We start from the raw sequence: 12,924 nt of genomic DNA, 5'->3' as shown, positions 1-12,924 counted from the left end.
GACTCATAAATTGCTTCAATTTGCTCTTGCTTATTAATTCATAATAAATATTCTCGCCTATTGTGGTTTGGCATGCAATGCAAATATGATCACCATTTCTGAAAATGTGGCATTCAGATTTCTTAAAATTATGGAGCCTATAGTTCTCATTATAGTTCTCACTTCCCTCTCTTCCAAGCCAGGGATGACTCTTGAGTGGTAGTAGATGTTCCCCCCACAAATACTTCCTGATATCCCAGTTGCTCCCCCAGCTTTCCATCACAGTATATTAAGGTCATATGTTGCTTAGGTTCTGGTACCCTTTCATTCCAAACCCTGAACAGTGTGTGTGTGTGTGTGTGTGTGTGTGTGTGTGTGTGTGTGAATGTGTGCAGATTGCACTTGGTCCAACCAATAGCAGAGCACTTGTGTGCCCATTTTTATGTATTGTTGAGTGCTTGGTAATCACTGCTGCTTGGGGTGTGTTTATCTTTACTATTAAGTCTCTCTCATTTTATATCCTTCTGTGTTGTTTACCCAATTTTGAATGGGATCAGAAAATAAAAACATTCAAATCACTCGAATTAAGCTGTTGTCCTTGTGGTTGGTGCTGATTTATCTCATTTTCAGGAAACACATTAAAATTGAAGTAAATATTGAGTGCATTCTCTATGTTACAGCACAGCTGATTTGTGTCTTTATAGATCCTTGTTGCCTTGAGACATCTTCATTTTAAAAACATTGTTCATTGTGATCTCAAACCAGAAAATGTATTGCTGGCATCGGCTGATCCTTTCCCACAGGCAAGTAAAAATAATTCACTTTGTACAGATAAACTTCATCCCTCTGTTGAAGCAAATTGCAATGACCAAAACTGATTTGTCACATTGGATGTTTCAGTTTGATACATATTGAATGTGTTTGAAATGTGTTTTTGAAAATTGATCCTGTGGGGGAAAAAAATCCCTTTAATATGTTTGAAGCTGAGCTATAAATTAAGTGCTTATTCCCCACCCCCCCTCAAATCTCTCCCATGGCTTTATTTTCTCAGTAATGTATATGATACACTTGCACTTCTGCATACCTGTTGAAATTGTAATATGAAAATATACATATCTTATAGAATCATAGAATAGTAGAGTTGGAAGGGACCTTTAAGGCCATCGAGTCCAACCCCCTGCTCAATGCAGGAATCTTCTTTATCTGAATTATATGTACACCGATCAAACCACATTGGAGTTCCCATGTGTTTCTAATTGGTACATTGGGTACACAGATTTTGTGTGTCAGTCCTTACTTTCAGTGGCATACCAAGTTTAAAATATCGATTACATATATACACAGTCATGGTATACTGTCTATTTGGAGTAAGTACAGGTTATATATCACAGCTCCAGTAAAGTCTATGGGTGTACTCAGATGTACATAACTTGAATCATGAGCCAGGGGTAGAAGTTATTGTCATAATCAGGGTTGAGCTCAACGAAAATATGTTCATCCTGTTTTCTGCCAAAGCCAGCTGTCACAGTAGTGATTGGCTTGTGTTCTCTGACATACTGATAAGGCAGCTTTCTCCTCCCCCTTGGGAGCAGTTTTTTTAACTTAAAAATAGAGAGAAAGATTTGTCTTAATCTTGAATGAGATATCTTGTCTTCAAAGATATATCCATCTTTGAACATGGTATCCACTTATCACATGTATAATATATTGGTCCATTGAATATACTTGAAACCATCAGTGTAAAATAACATCAACACATTTAATCTATAATGGGTTTGTCTCATCAACTTTTGTACCAAACAGGTGAAGCTTTGTGACTTTGGTTTTGCCCGGATCATTGGAGAGAAATCATTCAGACGTTCAGTTGTGGGGACACCAGCCTATCTTGCTCCTGAAGTCCTGAGAAACAAAGGGTACAATCGATCCTTAGATATGTGGTCCGTGGGGGTCATTATCTATGTCAGCCTTAGTGGTACATTTCCATTCAATGAAGACGAGGACATTCACGATCAAATTCAGAATGCTGCTTTTATGTACCCACCCAATCCCTGGAAGGAAATCTCTCATGAAGGTATTCCTTTTCCCTCCTAATACACAGATACTTATATATTAAAAAATCATTTTTAAGTCTGTATGTCTATTTATTTATTAATCTATTGAACATAGATAACCCACATTTCCATACTGGATTCCCAAAGTGGCTAACCACCAAATAAATAATCCTATAAATCATATATCATAAACACAGCAAAAGATAAAATAAAAACAACAGCCAATTATAAAGCTTCATCCCACGTACCTGCTTCCCTCAGATTATCCTCGTAGCGCTAAGCTTTCGCAGTTGTTGTTGTTTTTGCTACTGGGCGACAGTGATCCTTTGCATACCAGGAAGTGAGTTTAAGAGGGGAAATGAAAAAAATCATAATCAATGGATGACCCAATTCTATTCAAATTTGGTATGCTTAAAGCTCTCCCTAATATCTATTACTGTGCCAATTTTGGTGTCTTTATCTTTAAAGCTTACGCAGATGTAAGCTTTGTTTAAAATCCTCCTGTGCCCCAGCAGTGTCTCGGAAGATACGCTCAAAAAGCAGGGGTTAAATATGGCAAATCTTTTCCCTTTGAAGCACAATTAAAGAAGGATACATGGGAGTACTTCACAATCAAAGCAGATTATAAGGTAGAAAACTTCTGAGTCTTTTGCATGCGGTTCGCAGTGATTGCACAGTATAACGCTGGTGTGATAAAGTTCATAAACTGAAAGCCAGAGAATAGAGCCGTAGAATAAGGGCGTGATCCTATTGGGATTCCCATCAGCCTCGGAGGCTGGCAGCCATCCTATGCAGAGAGGGAGGAGCAGCGGAGCCAATCGTCACCTCTGTGCTCCTCCCCATTTTTTCTATAAGGACATTTTTGTCCATCTAGCTAGGGCTCTTTGGAAGGGGAGGGAAAGAGGGCTGGGGGATAGCTTGTATTCCTGCTTCCTCCAGTCCCTGTCTTGCCCACACAGCCATCCCCTTTCCCTCCTCTCCGAGGTCGCTTCTGTGGAGGAGGGGGCAGGGGAACATGGACACCTCTGTGTGAGGCCGGAGCGCTGTCGCTGAGCGCTTGATCCAGGAATCCAAACAATCCCGTGGCCTCCCAGACACCGTTTACTTCCGTTGGACTGCTTTCTTTGGTGCTGGAATCAAAGGTGTGCCAAATGTTTCTTCTACAGTGCCATTTGTCCTCTGTGAATGTATGTTGGGTAGGGTGACCATATGAAAAGGAGGACAGGGCTCTTGTATCTTTAACAGTCCTATTCCAAAGGGAATTTTAGCAGGTGTCATTTGTATGCATCCAGCACCTGGTGAAATACCCTCTTCATCGCAACAGTTCAAGCTACAGGTGCCCTGCCCTCTTTTGTATCTGGTCACTTTAGCTATATTCCTGCAGCTTGAACTGTTGTGATGAAGAGGAAATTTCACTAGGTGCTGCATGCATACAAATGACACCAGCTAAAATTCCCTTTGGAATACAACTGTTAAAGATACAAGAGCCCTGTCCTCCTTTTTATATGGTCACCCTAATGTTGGGGGATATTTGGGAACTTGGGCAAAATGCTAAGAATATTTGGGTTGTGGTCTTATGCTTAAATAGGTCAAGCACACACATACACACACCTTTTCTTCCTTTTAACAAAAAAATAAGAGCCTCGAAAGGCAGCTTGGTTGCCTGCAGCAACCTGGTAGTTGTCCTGGAATGATCCTAGAAATTATACTGTATGATGCCCAGTGCCTAATAATTTCTTCTTTGAAAGGAAAGTAATGGGTTAATGCTAGAAGAGTTGTAGGTATGTGCCCTCATACTTACTTTGCTATTGCACATATTTAGTGTTATCATCATTGGCTAACGTAAATGTAGTGCTCGACCTTTCACAGAACACAAAGACCAGCTAGCCCCAATCTTGAGTCCTCCAGATGTTTTGGACTTTAAAACTCCTTTCAGTTGTAGTCCAAAACATCTGGATGGCACAAGGTTGGAGAAGGTTAATATAGACAATATGATTTATGATCCTGGGCGGGACAGTGAAATTCCTGCTTCCTCCCTAAATCTGAGGTCCCGAATTCCTAGGCCTCTAGCTGGTCTCTGCCTGAAACAAGGGGGATATCCAATTTCATAGTTTTTCCCTTCATGGTTGGTCTATTCAGATGCCTCTAACCATACAGGGTGCACCAAAATATAGAGGCTGACAGATGAAGCTGTTGGTGCCATCCCACAGAAGTTTCCCAAAGATGAAATCCCACCATGGAGTAGTCTTGTTTGCATTATAACACATGTACAACAGTAAACATGAACTGTGTAGCCTTCTTCCCACATAGGAACATCGTCATGTGTGAAGGGTCCAAGAATTAAGAGTGATATTATTCCAAAGAACATGAAATGGGGAGCCTAAGGGCTCCCCTACACAGTTTGTTTTCTTTGTTTACACAAAGGTTTTTTTGGGTTTTTTCCTCCAATTTTTATTTTACTTATTTTACTGAAAATTGACCCACTGCGCCCCTATGGGAATTAGAATAAAATCTCTCTTAGAGCAAATGGGGATTTCTTTCTAAGCCCCATAGCCATATGGGTTGGGGAGGGGAATAATTTTCAGTAAAAACAGGACTGCGATGGGAAGGATTAAATCTACCTTCTCTGTGCAGGGTGTAGGAGCAATAAAAGAGATACCCGGCAACTATTAAAAAATGGAATAAAAGTAAAGCTAGGATCAATGTCTTTAATGTAATGTGTGGTTGAGTGTGTCAGAATACTTCTCATTTCTTCTCTTGCTGTACTGCCTTCACTGAATCATATGTAACCATACATGTGTGTGCATCTGCACATAAAGATTATTATTTCAGTGACCCTGCAATGTGTCTGTTGATTTATTGTTTAGAAAGAAGTAATGATGCAGCTAATTGTGATACCAAGCATAGGGAATGTATATGATTATTAGAGAGAGAGAGAGAGCTTTTGAAAATTAGCACGGAGATCTATTCATTTGATTGCTGCCTTGCGGTTCATAGTGAAAGCTTCTGCTTCACCTCTCCGATGTATGGCAATCTTTCTCATTATAACATGGAGAACAGAATATATGATTGCCAATAGAAAGAATTACATATCGGTGTCAAGGCTTTAGCTTGCCCTCATTATGCTGAAAAGCAATATTCCTCTCAAGGCTGTTCTAACCCATCAAATGCATCTAGCAAGAAAATTGGTTGACACTCAAGGCATTTCTGCCATTATATTTGTACAAATCTGTGACATTAAATGTTCCTTGTGCCTGCCAAGCCTTGTTGTTGCTGGCTATTTTTGTTCCTATATAGATTCTTTGATGGATTAACAGTTTTCTACAGACTGCCTGCTGCCGTCCTCTCTCGTCTCCTCACTCAACCCCAGCTGCCGTGGCAGTGCATACCTGCCCTCCTCCTCCTCCCTTCCTCCTGATGGTGGTACCCACCCTCCTTCTCCCTTCCCTTCTGCCCCACAGCAGCTGCCCTTTCTTCTCTCTCCTGCAGCCATAATGAAGACTATGGCAGCCCACCCCCTCCTCCTTCTCCTTTTTCCTATGATGATGATGGCGGTGGCAATGGCCATCACCTATGGTGACAGCGGTAGCACTTGCTTGCCCCTCCTTCTCCTCTCCCTGACAGTGAGCACCCCCTTCTCTCCCCTCACCCTGGCAGTGCTGCCACACCGCAGGCCTCTCCTTCGATGCCTTGCTGTGAGGGGAGCTTTCTCAGAACAAGGTATTGATGGGGAGATGGCCCTGGAGGTTGCCTGTCCTGTGGCAACACAGGCAGGCACCAGGGCCAGCTACCCACCAATGCTTTGCTCTAAAGTAGGCGCCCTTACGGTGAAGCATTTGGGCTGGGCTCTCTTAAGAGAACTGCACTGGTCACTTTCTCTTCTGAGCAGCAGGTGAGGCTTCCCGAAGAGTCTGTGCCATGCTCTGAGGGGCCCTCCATGTAAGGCAAACAAGAGGACTACTACACTTTTCTCTGCCAAAGAGACAAAACAAAAAACAGTTTGTCTGGCAATGGGAACTGCACAGAAAAAAAGCATAAACAAAGTTATAGTTGCATATATGGTATTATTGCACGTGGGTCCTGTCCATTATATTGAAGCACAGATGTGAGTCTGCACTCTGATGGTTGCTGTTTTTGTTCATCTGTTTACTATTTAAACAATCTCTTTTATTGTGTGTGTGTGTGTGTGTGTGTGTATCTGTATATAATACATAGCGAGCAACCTGAAGAAGGCAGTTTAAGAAAACAAACAAGCAAACAAACAAAACTCAAACTATGCCAACTGGCATGCCTGTCATGAACCAAAAGTGATTAGTTCTGTCTTGCAATTTTGTTTTTGTTACTGCATCTCTACTGTTACCATATGAGATACAAGCAAGTATTTGAGTGTGATGCCTTCTGAATTTTTTTTTCTCCAGCTATTGATCTCATAAATAATTTGTTGCAAGTGAAAATGAGAAAGCGCTACAGTGTGGACAAGACATTAAGCCACCCATGGCTACAGGTAATGCTGCAAATTTCATGCCTTTCACCTTCTGTGAGTTTGTGGTTAGATAGCAAACACAGACAACATTTCTATAACTGTCACTCCAAAGTTAAGCACAGTTAGCTAGACATCTGTAAGGCTAAGGTCTAATTTAAATGTTACAGTCCCATATGGAGCCTACAGAAAGATATGTGTTCATAGGATAGGGCTCCACAAGCCAGGTGTAACATTTGAATGTCCTGTGCTGCATACAGTATATCTGCCAAATGGTATGCAACATCTTGATGCTAGCAGAGGCCAGAGTTCACATGTAGAGCACATGTGTTACATGTAAAAAAAATCCCAGTTTCAATCTGGACATCACCAGGTAGGGCCCTATCTGAAATCCCAGAAAACTAGTGTCAGTCAGTGTAGGTAATACTGAGCTAGATGGACCAATGGTCCATTCATAGCACCGGTCTTAAAGGAATTGCACAGGCTGTCTATATGCTTCCAGTCGGAATTCAAGTTGTTGGTAATTTAAAGCCTTAAACAGCTTGGAACCTCGATACTTGAGGGAGCGCCTCTCCCTATATATGCCTGCCTGAGACTTGAGTTCTGTTGGAAGAGCCCTCCTGTGCGTCCCACCAACATGAGACATACGCTATGGTGAGAGGGCTTTCTCTGTTGTGGCACCCTGAATGTGGAATGCCCTCCCCTTGGAGGCCCAACTGGTGCAGGCACTGGACCAGGATGCCAGGATCTCTTCTCGATCCTCTGAGTGCAGGACACGGAATAATGGACTCAAGTTAAAAGAAGCCAGATTCCAGCTGGACATCAGGAAAAACTTCCTGACTGTTAGAGCAGTGCGACAATGGAATCAGTTACCTAGGGAGGTTGTGGGCTCTCCCACACTAGAGGCTTTCAAGAGGCAGCTGGACAAGCATCTGTCAGGGATGCTTTAGGGTGGATTCCTGCACTGAGCAGGGGGTTGGACTTGATGGCCTTGTAGGCCCCTTCCAACTCTGCTATTCTATGATTCTATGATTCATTTCGGCACCAAGTTAAGACATGGCTTTTTAACAAAGCCTTTGATGGCTAAATTCACCAAGCGTGTACATAGCTTTTAATTGGTTTAATTGGTTTTAAATTCTATACTGGTTTTAACTTACTATTTAATTTGTTTTTAGCTGTGCATATTTGTTTTCTATCATTTGTATGATTTCACCTGTACCCCGCCCTGAGATCCTTGTGATATAGGGCGGGATACAAATGTTTTAATAATAAATAAATAATAAATAATTCAGCATTTTCCTATGTCCATATATAGAACCACTATTCCGGGGTGGTTCCAGGAGGCTTCCCTTGCACTTGCATGGAGATGGTTTCTGTGATTTTCACAATGCACCCAGAAAAGGGTAGTGATATACTTTTGTTACACTGACTAAATATTGTGGAGCAACCACCCTAGACAGCTTTGATTGACTCACTCACTTTTAAACTTTAGGTAAACTGTCAATACGTATTAATTTTGAATGTCATCTTTTTGTCTGTTATTATTATTATTATTATTATTATTATTTATTTATTTATATAGCACCATCAATTTTCATGGTGCTGTACAGAACATCTGTAAGCAATTCTTTCTCTTATTTAGTGTTTTATTCTTTTCTTGGTGGCATTGTATTTTTAACTGGCTTTTTATGGTATTTAATTTTTGTTTTTATGTGCGTTGCTCCAGGGGGACTTTTTAGGGTCAAAAAGCAGGAGATAAATATTGTTACTTAAAAATTAAAAATCATTATTGAAGAAATATTTCTTCTAAAAATAAAATTAGAATATCACAGATAAAGAACTTGAGGGAATGGTATAGCTGTAGTTCTCTGCAATTATTTAGAGCACCCGCGTAAAAAACAAAAATAGTTGTAACAATAGCTAACCTCTGATAGGAGATGGCACCCTAGGAAGAAGAAGGAGAAGATTATTGACTTTATAGCCACAAGATAATGTCTTAATCAGTAGCATGATTTTCTCCTTTTTTAAAAAAGAAGCAGACCAAAAGCATTAAATTCATGGACAATAACTGTGTCATATTATTATTATTATTATTATTATTTATTTATATAGCACCATCAATGTACATGGTGCTGTACAGATTACACAGTAAATAGCAAGACCCTGCCGCATAGGTTTACAATCTAGGGATAGGCGAATGAGTGGTGTTCAAGCTTGCTAGGTCTCTCTGTATATCAGCTCATTGCTCACCTCACCATGATTTACACTTGTGTTTTTGCCTGCCGTTTGTTTTGAGAGAATGGGGAAATTGTGCAATGCAAACAGCTGTTGAATACGAACGTTGCACAAACAATGCTCCAAATTGCACAAATTCACCCCCCCCATCGACTAAAGTGTGGGTAATTTAAAAGTTGTGCATTGTTCAAGTACATATTTTGCAAATGTGAAGGTAAGTTCTGGAATTTGCAAACATTTTTGGAGAAAATGCACTGTGTTCCCATTCAGGATTGTGAATGGGGCATTTTCAAGTAATTTGCGAACTGAAACTATATTTCCATACATCCTTATGTCCAGTTGCTACTTCTGTTGTTGCCAGAAATGGCTTCTTCAGTATCATCTCAAATCTGAGACTCCTTGCACATATATGGGAGCTTCAGTGTATGTAAAGAGCTCCAACAAACACATGCACGAACATCTTCAGCCAAGTGCCTCTCTGTAAATGTATCTCTCTCCACATCGAACTGCCCTCACCATTGAAGGGAATGTGAAAACCAGTTTGCAGTTAAGTACTCTTTAAGTACACATTGCAAAGCTTTTGATGGAAGCAGTGGGGGTTGCCATCCCATTCGGGTTCTGAACTTGATTGGATTTCTGGTTGGCTGAATCACCCATAATCCAGAAGCCTGAGGAGTAGGTGGAGAGAAAACTGGCTGGGACCATGAAGCATTTGGCTGTGTCAGCCCTGTTTCCCAAATACAGACTAATTTTAAAATATCTTAATGCTTTCACCTGGTTGTTGCTTGCTGCTCTATATGTTATTGGCTCATTCTGTGTCTTTATTTTCTTGGTGTTTTGTTTTAACTCTATTTGTAAGCCATCTTGGAGTCTTTTTTAGCAAAAAGGTGCAGTAGACATATTATGAATCAATGAATAACTAAATATATTTGAGGGAAAGATCTAGGAACTCCAAAGCTGGTTTTTGAGCCTAGCTATTCAATGGTATTTTCTAGTGAACATAGATGTACTGATGTGTTTTCACGTAACATTTGTCTGAATCTTCAAAGATCAGTAGCGTACCTATATTTTTTAAAAAAGTAACATGTGCCACCACATCCCTTATTCTTAACAGAATAAAACAGGCATTTGGTGGTATTGCCTGTACCAACCTCCAGATGTACTGGACTATGACACCCATAATTATGTGGGATTATGGGAGTTGCAATCGAGCACATCTGGAGGCCAGCAGGTTGGGGAAGGTTGTTCTCTGCTGTTAATGGTTTTCAAATATCTATTATAAACAAATTACCTCCCCTCCTACAGGATTACCAGACCTGGCTAGATTTACGAGAGCTTGAAAGTAAAATAGGAGAGCGTTACATCACCCATGAGAGTGACGATTCCCGGTGGGAAGAGTATGCCAGAGAAAATGGCTTGCAGTATCCAGCACACCTTATCAGTCCGAGTGCTAACCACAATGAAAATCCTGAGCCAGAGGAAGCAGAGTTGAAAGCCCTCAGTGAACGTGTCAGTATCCTTTAAATTGCAGCCCTTGTAATCTGTCAAAACACTGTGGAACTAATAAATACATACGGTCATGTTTAACATTTGCGTTGCAGAACTGCCATTATTTTCTGTCAGATGGGAACAAAGCTGTTACACTGTTACCACCATTGATGTATGGGAGTTGCCAAGACAAATCAACAGACGCATTTTTTAAAAATTATTATTTTGTGTGAGCAACTGTGTTATATTAACAAAAAGTTCCCAGAAACGCTCAACCTGTTGTTGTGGATGATTCCTGTCGTACCCTGAGCATTCAAACCTGTTTCCACTGTGCCTTTTCAGATAAGAGTTTCCTCTTACTCAAGCCTCATTGTGTAAGGCGAACCATCTCCAGGCGGATCCCTGGTTTTGTATGCATCATTAATTAGTATTGTAATTGTTTGCAAACTCTTGAAGAGTAGATTACTGCTGCTGTTCTGTGAACAACTTTTAACATTTTCGATAAATTTTGGGATTTCTGGTTTTGTGGGGTTTTTTGCTGTGGGACAACATATTGAGATGCTGCAAGGAAATATGATGAAATTTGTAAAAATAAAATGATACACAGCATTGTACAGTGGCAGACCAGATGCCCCATCTGTTATGGACATTTATATGGCTGCACCCACCCGATCATGTTGCCCAGTCATGGTGCAACCTGTTTTTAAGCCTAAATGCCTTAGCAATGTAAATTGCAGACTCGTTTGTTAGTTTTTTTCCTTGTTCTTATCATCCTGCTCTAGCATGTACATTTATAAGCTGAAAAACATGTTGCCTTTATGTATGTTTTGAATAAAATTCTGCTGAAAATACATTTTGTTTTATGTTGGATTACTCTACCAGCCTTAAGAGTTGCCAAGCTTGAACCAAGAGCTTCTGTCAGATAATAGTTATTGATCCTTTACAAAGCAATATGATGCTGTGATTCCAAAGATACTTAGAGAAGGCTGTACCTCCAATCTCAGGTTGGCTTGCCTGTTGACCAAAAAACCTTCTGTCTGGTCTGAATTGAACTTCAGTTGTTCACCTTCATCCAGTCCTTCACTGGATCCATACAATGGTTCAAGACTTCCACAGCCTCCTTACTTGAAAAAGAGAGATAGAATTAGGTAACAGCATAGTGGTGATACCCAACCTAAGAACTCTGACTTCTCCCAGCAGTTTCATGTAAATGTTAACAAGTATAGGGGACAAAATAGAGCCCTAATTAATGTCATAGCCTGGTTGCCACAGGACCAAGCAATAACCCCCCAGCACTAGCGCATGGGGGTATTCAGCCAAATAGGACCAGAATCACAGTGAAATGGTTCCCCTATCCCATATCAGCCAGATGTCCCAGGAAGGTACCACGATCAATGGTAGCTTTCCCCAACCTAGTGCCTTAAAGAAGTTTTTTATTTGAATCCCATCAGTCCCATGGTCAAGGATGCCAATGGTCAAGGATGGTCAGAGTTGTAGTCCAAAACATTTGAGGAAGGGTGCTCAATGGTATTGAATGTGTACAGCAAAGCTAACAGGGACACACTTCATCTAGAGACGTTCAAAGTTTGTGAAATCTGTCCCATGTGTTTCGTGGATTGCGTGGTGGTGTTCATTCTGGCATTGGTTCACAGATAAGATTCAACTTTTTTCAGGTATGCAGGAAAATATGCAAATAATTCCATAATAGGGTTTGCAACAATTTTTGGAATTTATATTAGTATGTAACATTTAGTGTATTGTCCCCCATTCCATTCAACTTTTCCCCATGTATATTTTCCAGCATGACATGTCTGAGCAGAAACTTGTTTATCTTCCTACAAATAAATTTGCATAAATTTTTGGAAAGAAAAAAGAAAAGACAAAAGGTCCAATTCTTGGAAATCTGAACTAATTTTACTCCATCTTGGATTTCTCCAGCATTCATACTTCTACCAACACCCCACTCTAGTTATCCTGACCTAGTGTAGGGCATCTGCTGAGAAAATCCCTCCCCCACCAAAAAAGGTGGCCAATACAAATGATTCTTCTGTACATTCAAATAAATTGAGGTTAGTATAGATTTCAAAATAGCATTGAGCTGAAAGCAACCAAACAGCCTTGTTTAGTCTGATTCATTTAAAAGATGCTGAACTCCTATTTGCTTGGCCATATACATAGGCTTGGCTCCTAAGTTATCTTAAAGAAGTTTATGGAAATAAACCCTCTGGAGGTTTAGAGGCCCTCCTTGGCAATGTCAGGTGAATTGCAGAGAGCTGCTAGGCGAGGGGGCCCAATTGGCCAAAATTAAACTTGAATCTAAGACAAGTTAACTTACAGTGAAATCCTCTCCATGTCTAGTCGGTAGTAAGTCCCATTGAGTTCAGTGGGGTTTACTCCCAGCTAAGTATACGACTGCAGCCTTAAGAAAGTACATAGAAGGAAATTTCCCCTTCCCCATATCCACAAAGGCATTTCAGGGGGCTGCTGAGGAGAGGGGGGGCATTATTTATTTGATTTATACCCTGCCTTTCCACTACAGAAATGGTGCTTGATGGGGCTAAAAATGGGACAACAGAAAGAACCAAAATTGAAAAATAATTAACATTTAAAAATAAATACTTTGTTAAAACAATAATCAAGACAAATATACTATAAAACAATTAAAAATGCAACAACAGAAGAATGAAAACA

General features: G+C 40.4%; 1 protein-coding gene across 1 annotated transcript in view; it reads left to right on the top strand.

Moving 5' to 3' along the window:
• The window catches only part of PRKD1 (protein kinase D1), a 121,456-nt gene extending 110,697 nt beyond the window's left edge, over positions 1-10,759 (top strand). Inside the window, exons 17-20 of the mRNA XM_063118890.1 lie at positions 684-782; positions 1,783-2,050; positions 6,449-6,534; positions 10,051-10,759. Coding sequence (XP_062974960.1) covers positions 684-782; positions 1,783-2,050; positions 6,449-6,534; positions 10,051-10,269 — 672 coding nt within the window. The 3' untranslated portion in view covers positions 10,270-10,759. The remainder of the gene's footprint in view (positions 1-683; positions 783-1,782; positions 2,051-6,448; positions 6,535-10,050) is intronic.
• The last annotated feature ends 2,165 nt before the right edge of the window (positions 10,760-12,924 follow it).

The sequence above is a fragment of the Elgaria multicarinata genome, chromosome 2, assembly GCF_023053635.1.
Source record: "Elgaria multicarinata webbii isolate HBS135686 ecotype San Diego chromosome 2, rElgMul1.1.pri, whole genome shotgun sequence".
NCBI lineage: Eukaryota > Metazoa > Chordata > Lepidosauria > Squamata > Anguidae > Elgaria > Elgaria multicarinata.
Note: the sequence above shows the minus strand (reverse complement) of the source record. Positions and strands in the feature narration are given on the sequence as shown.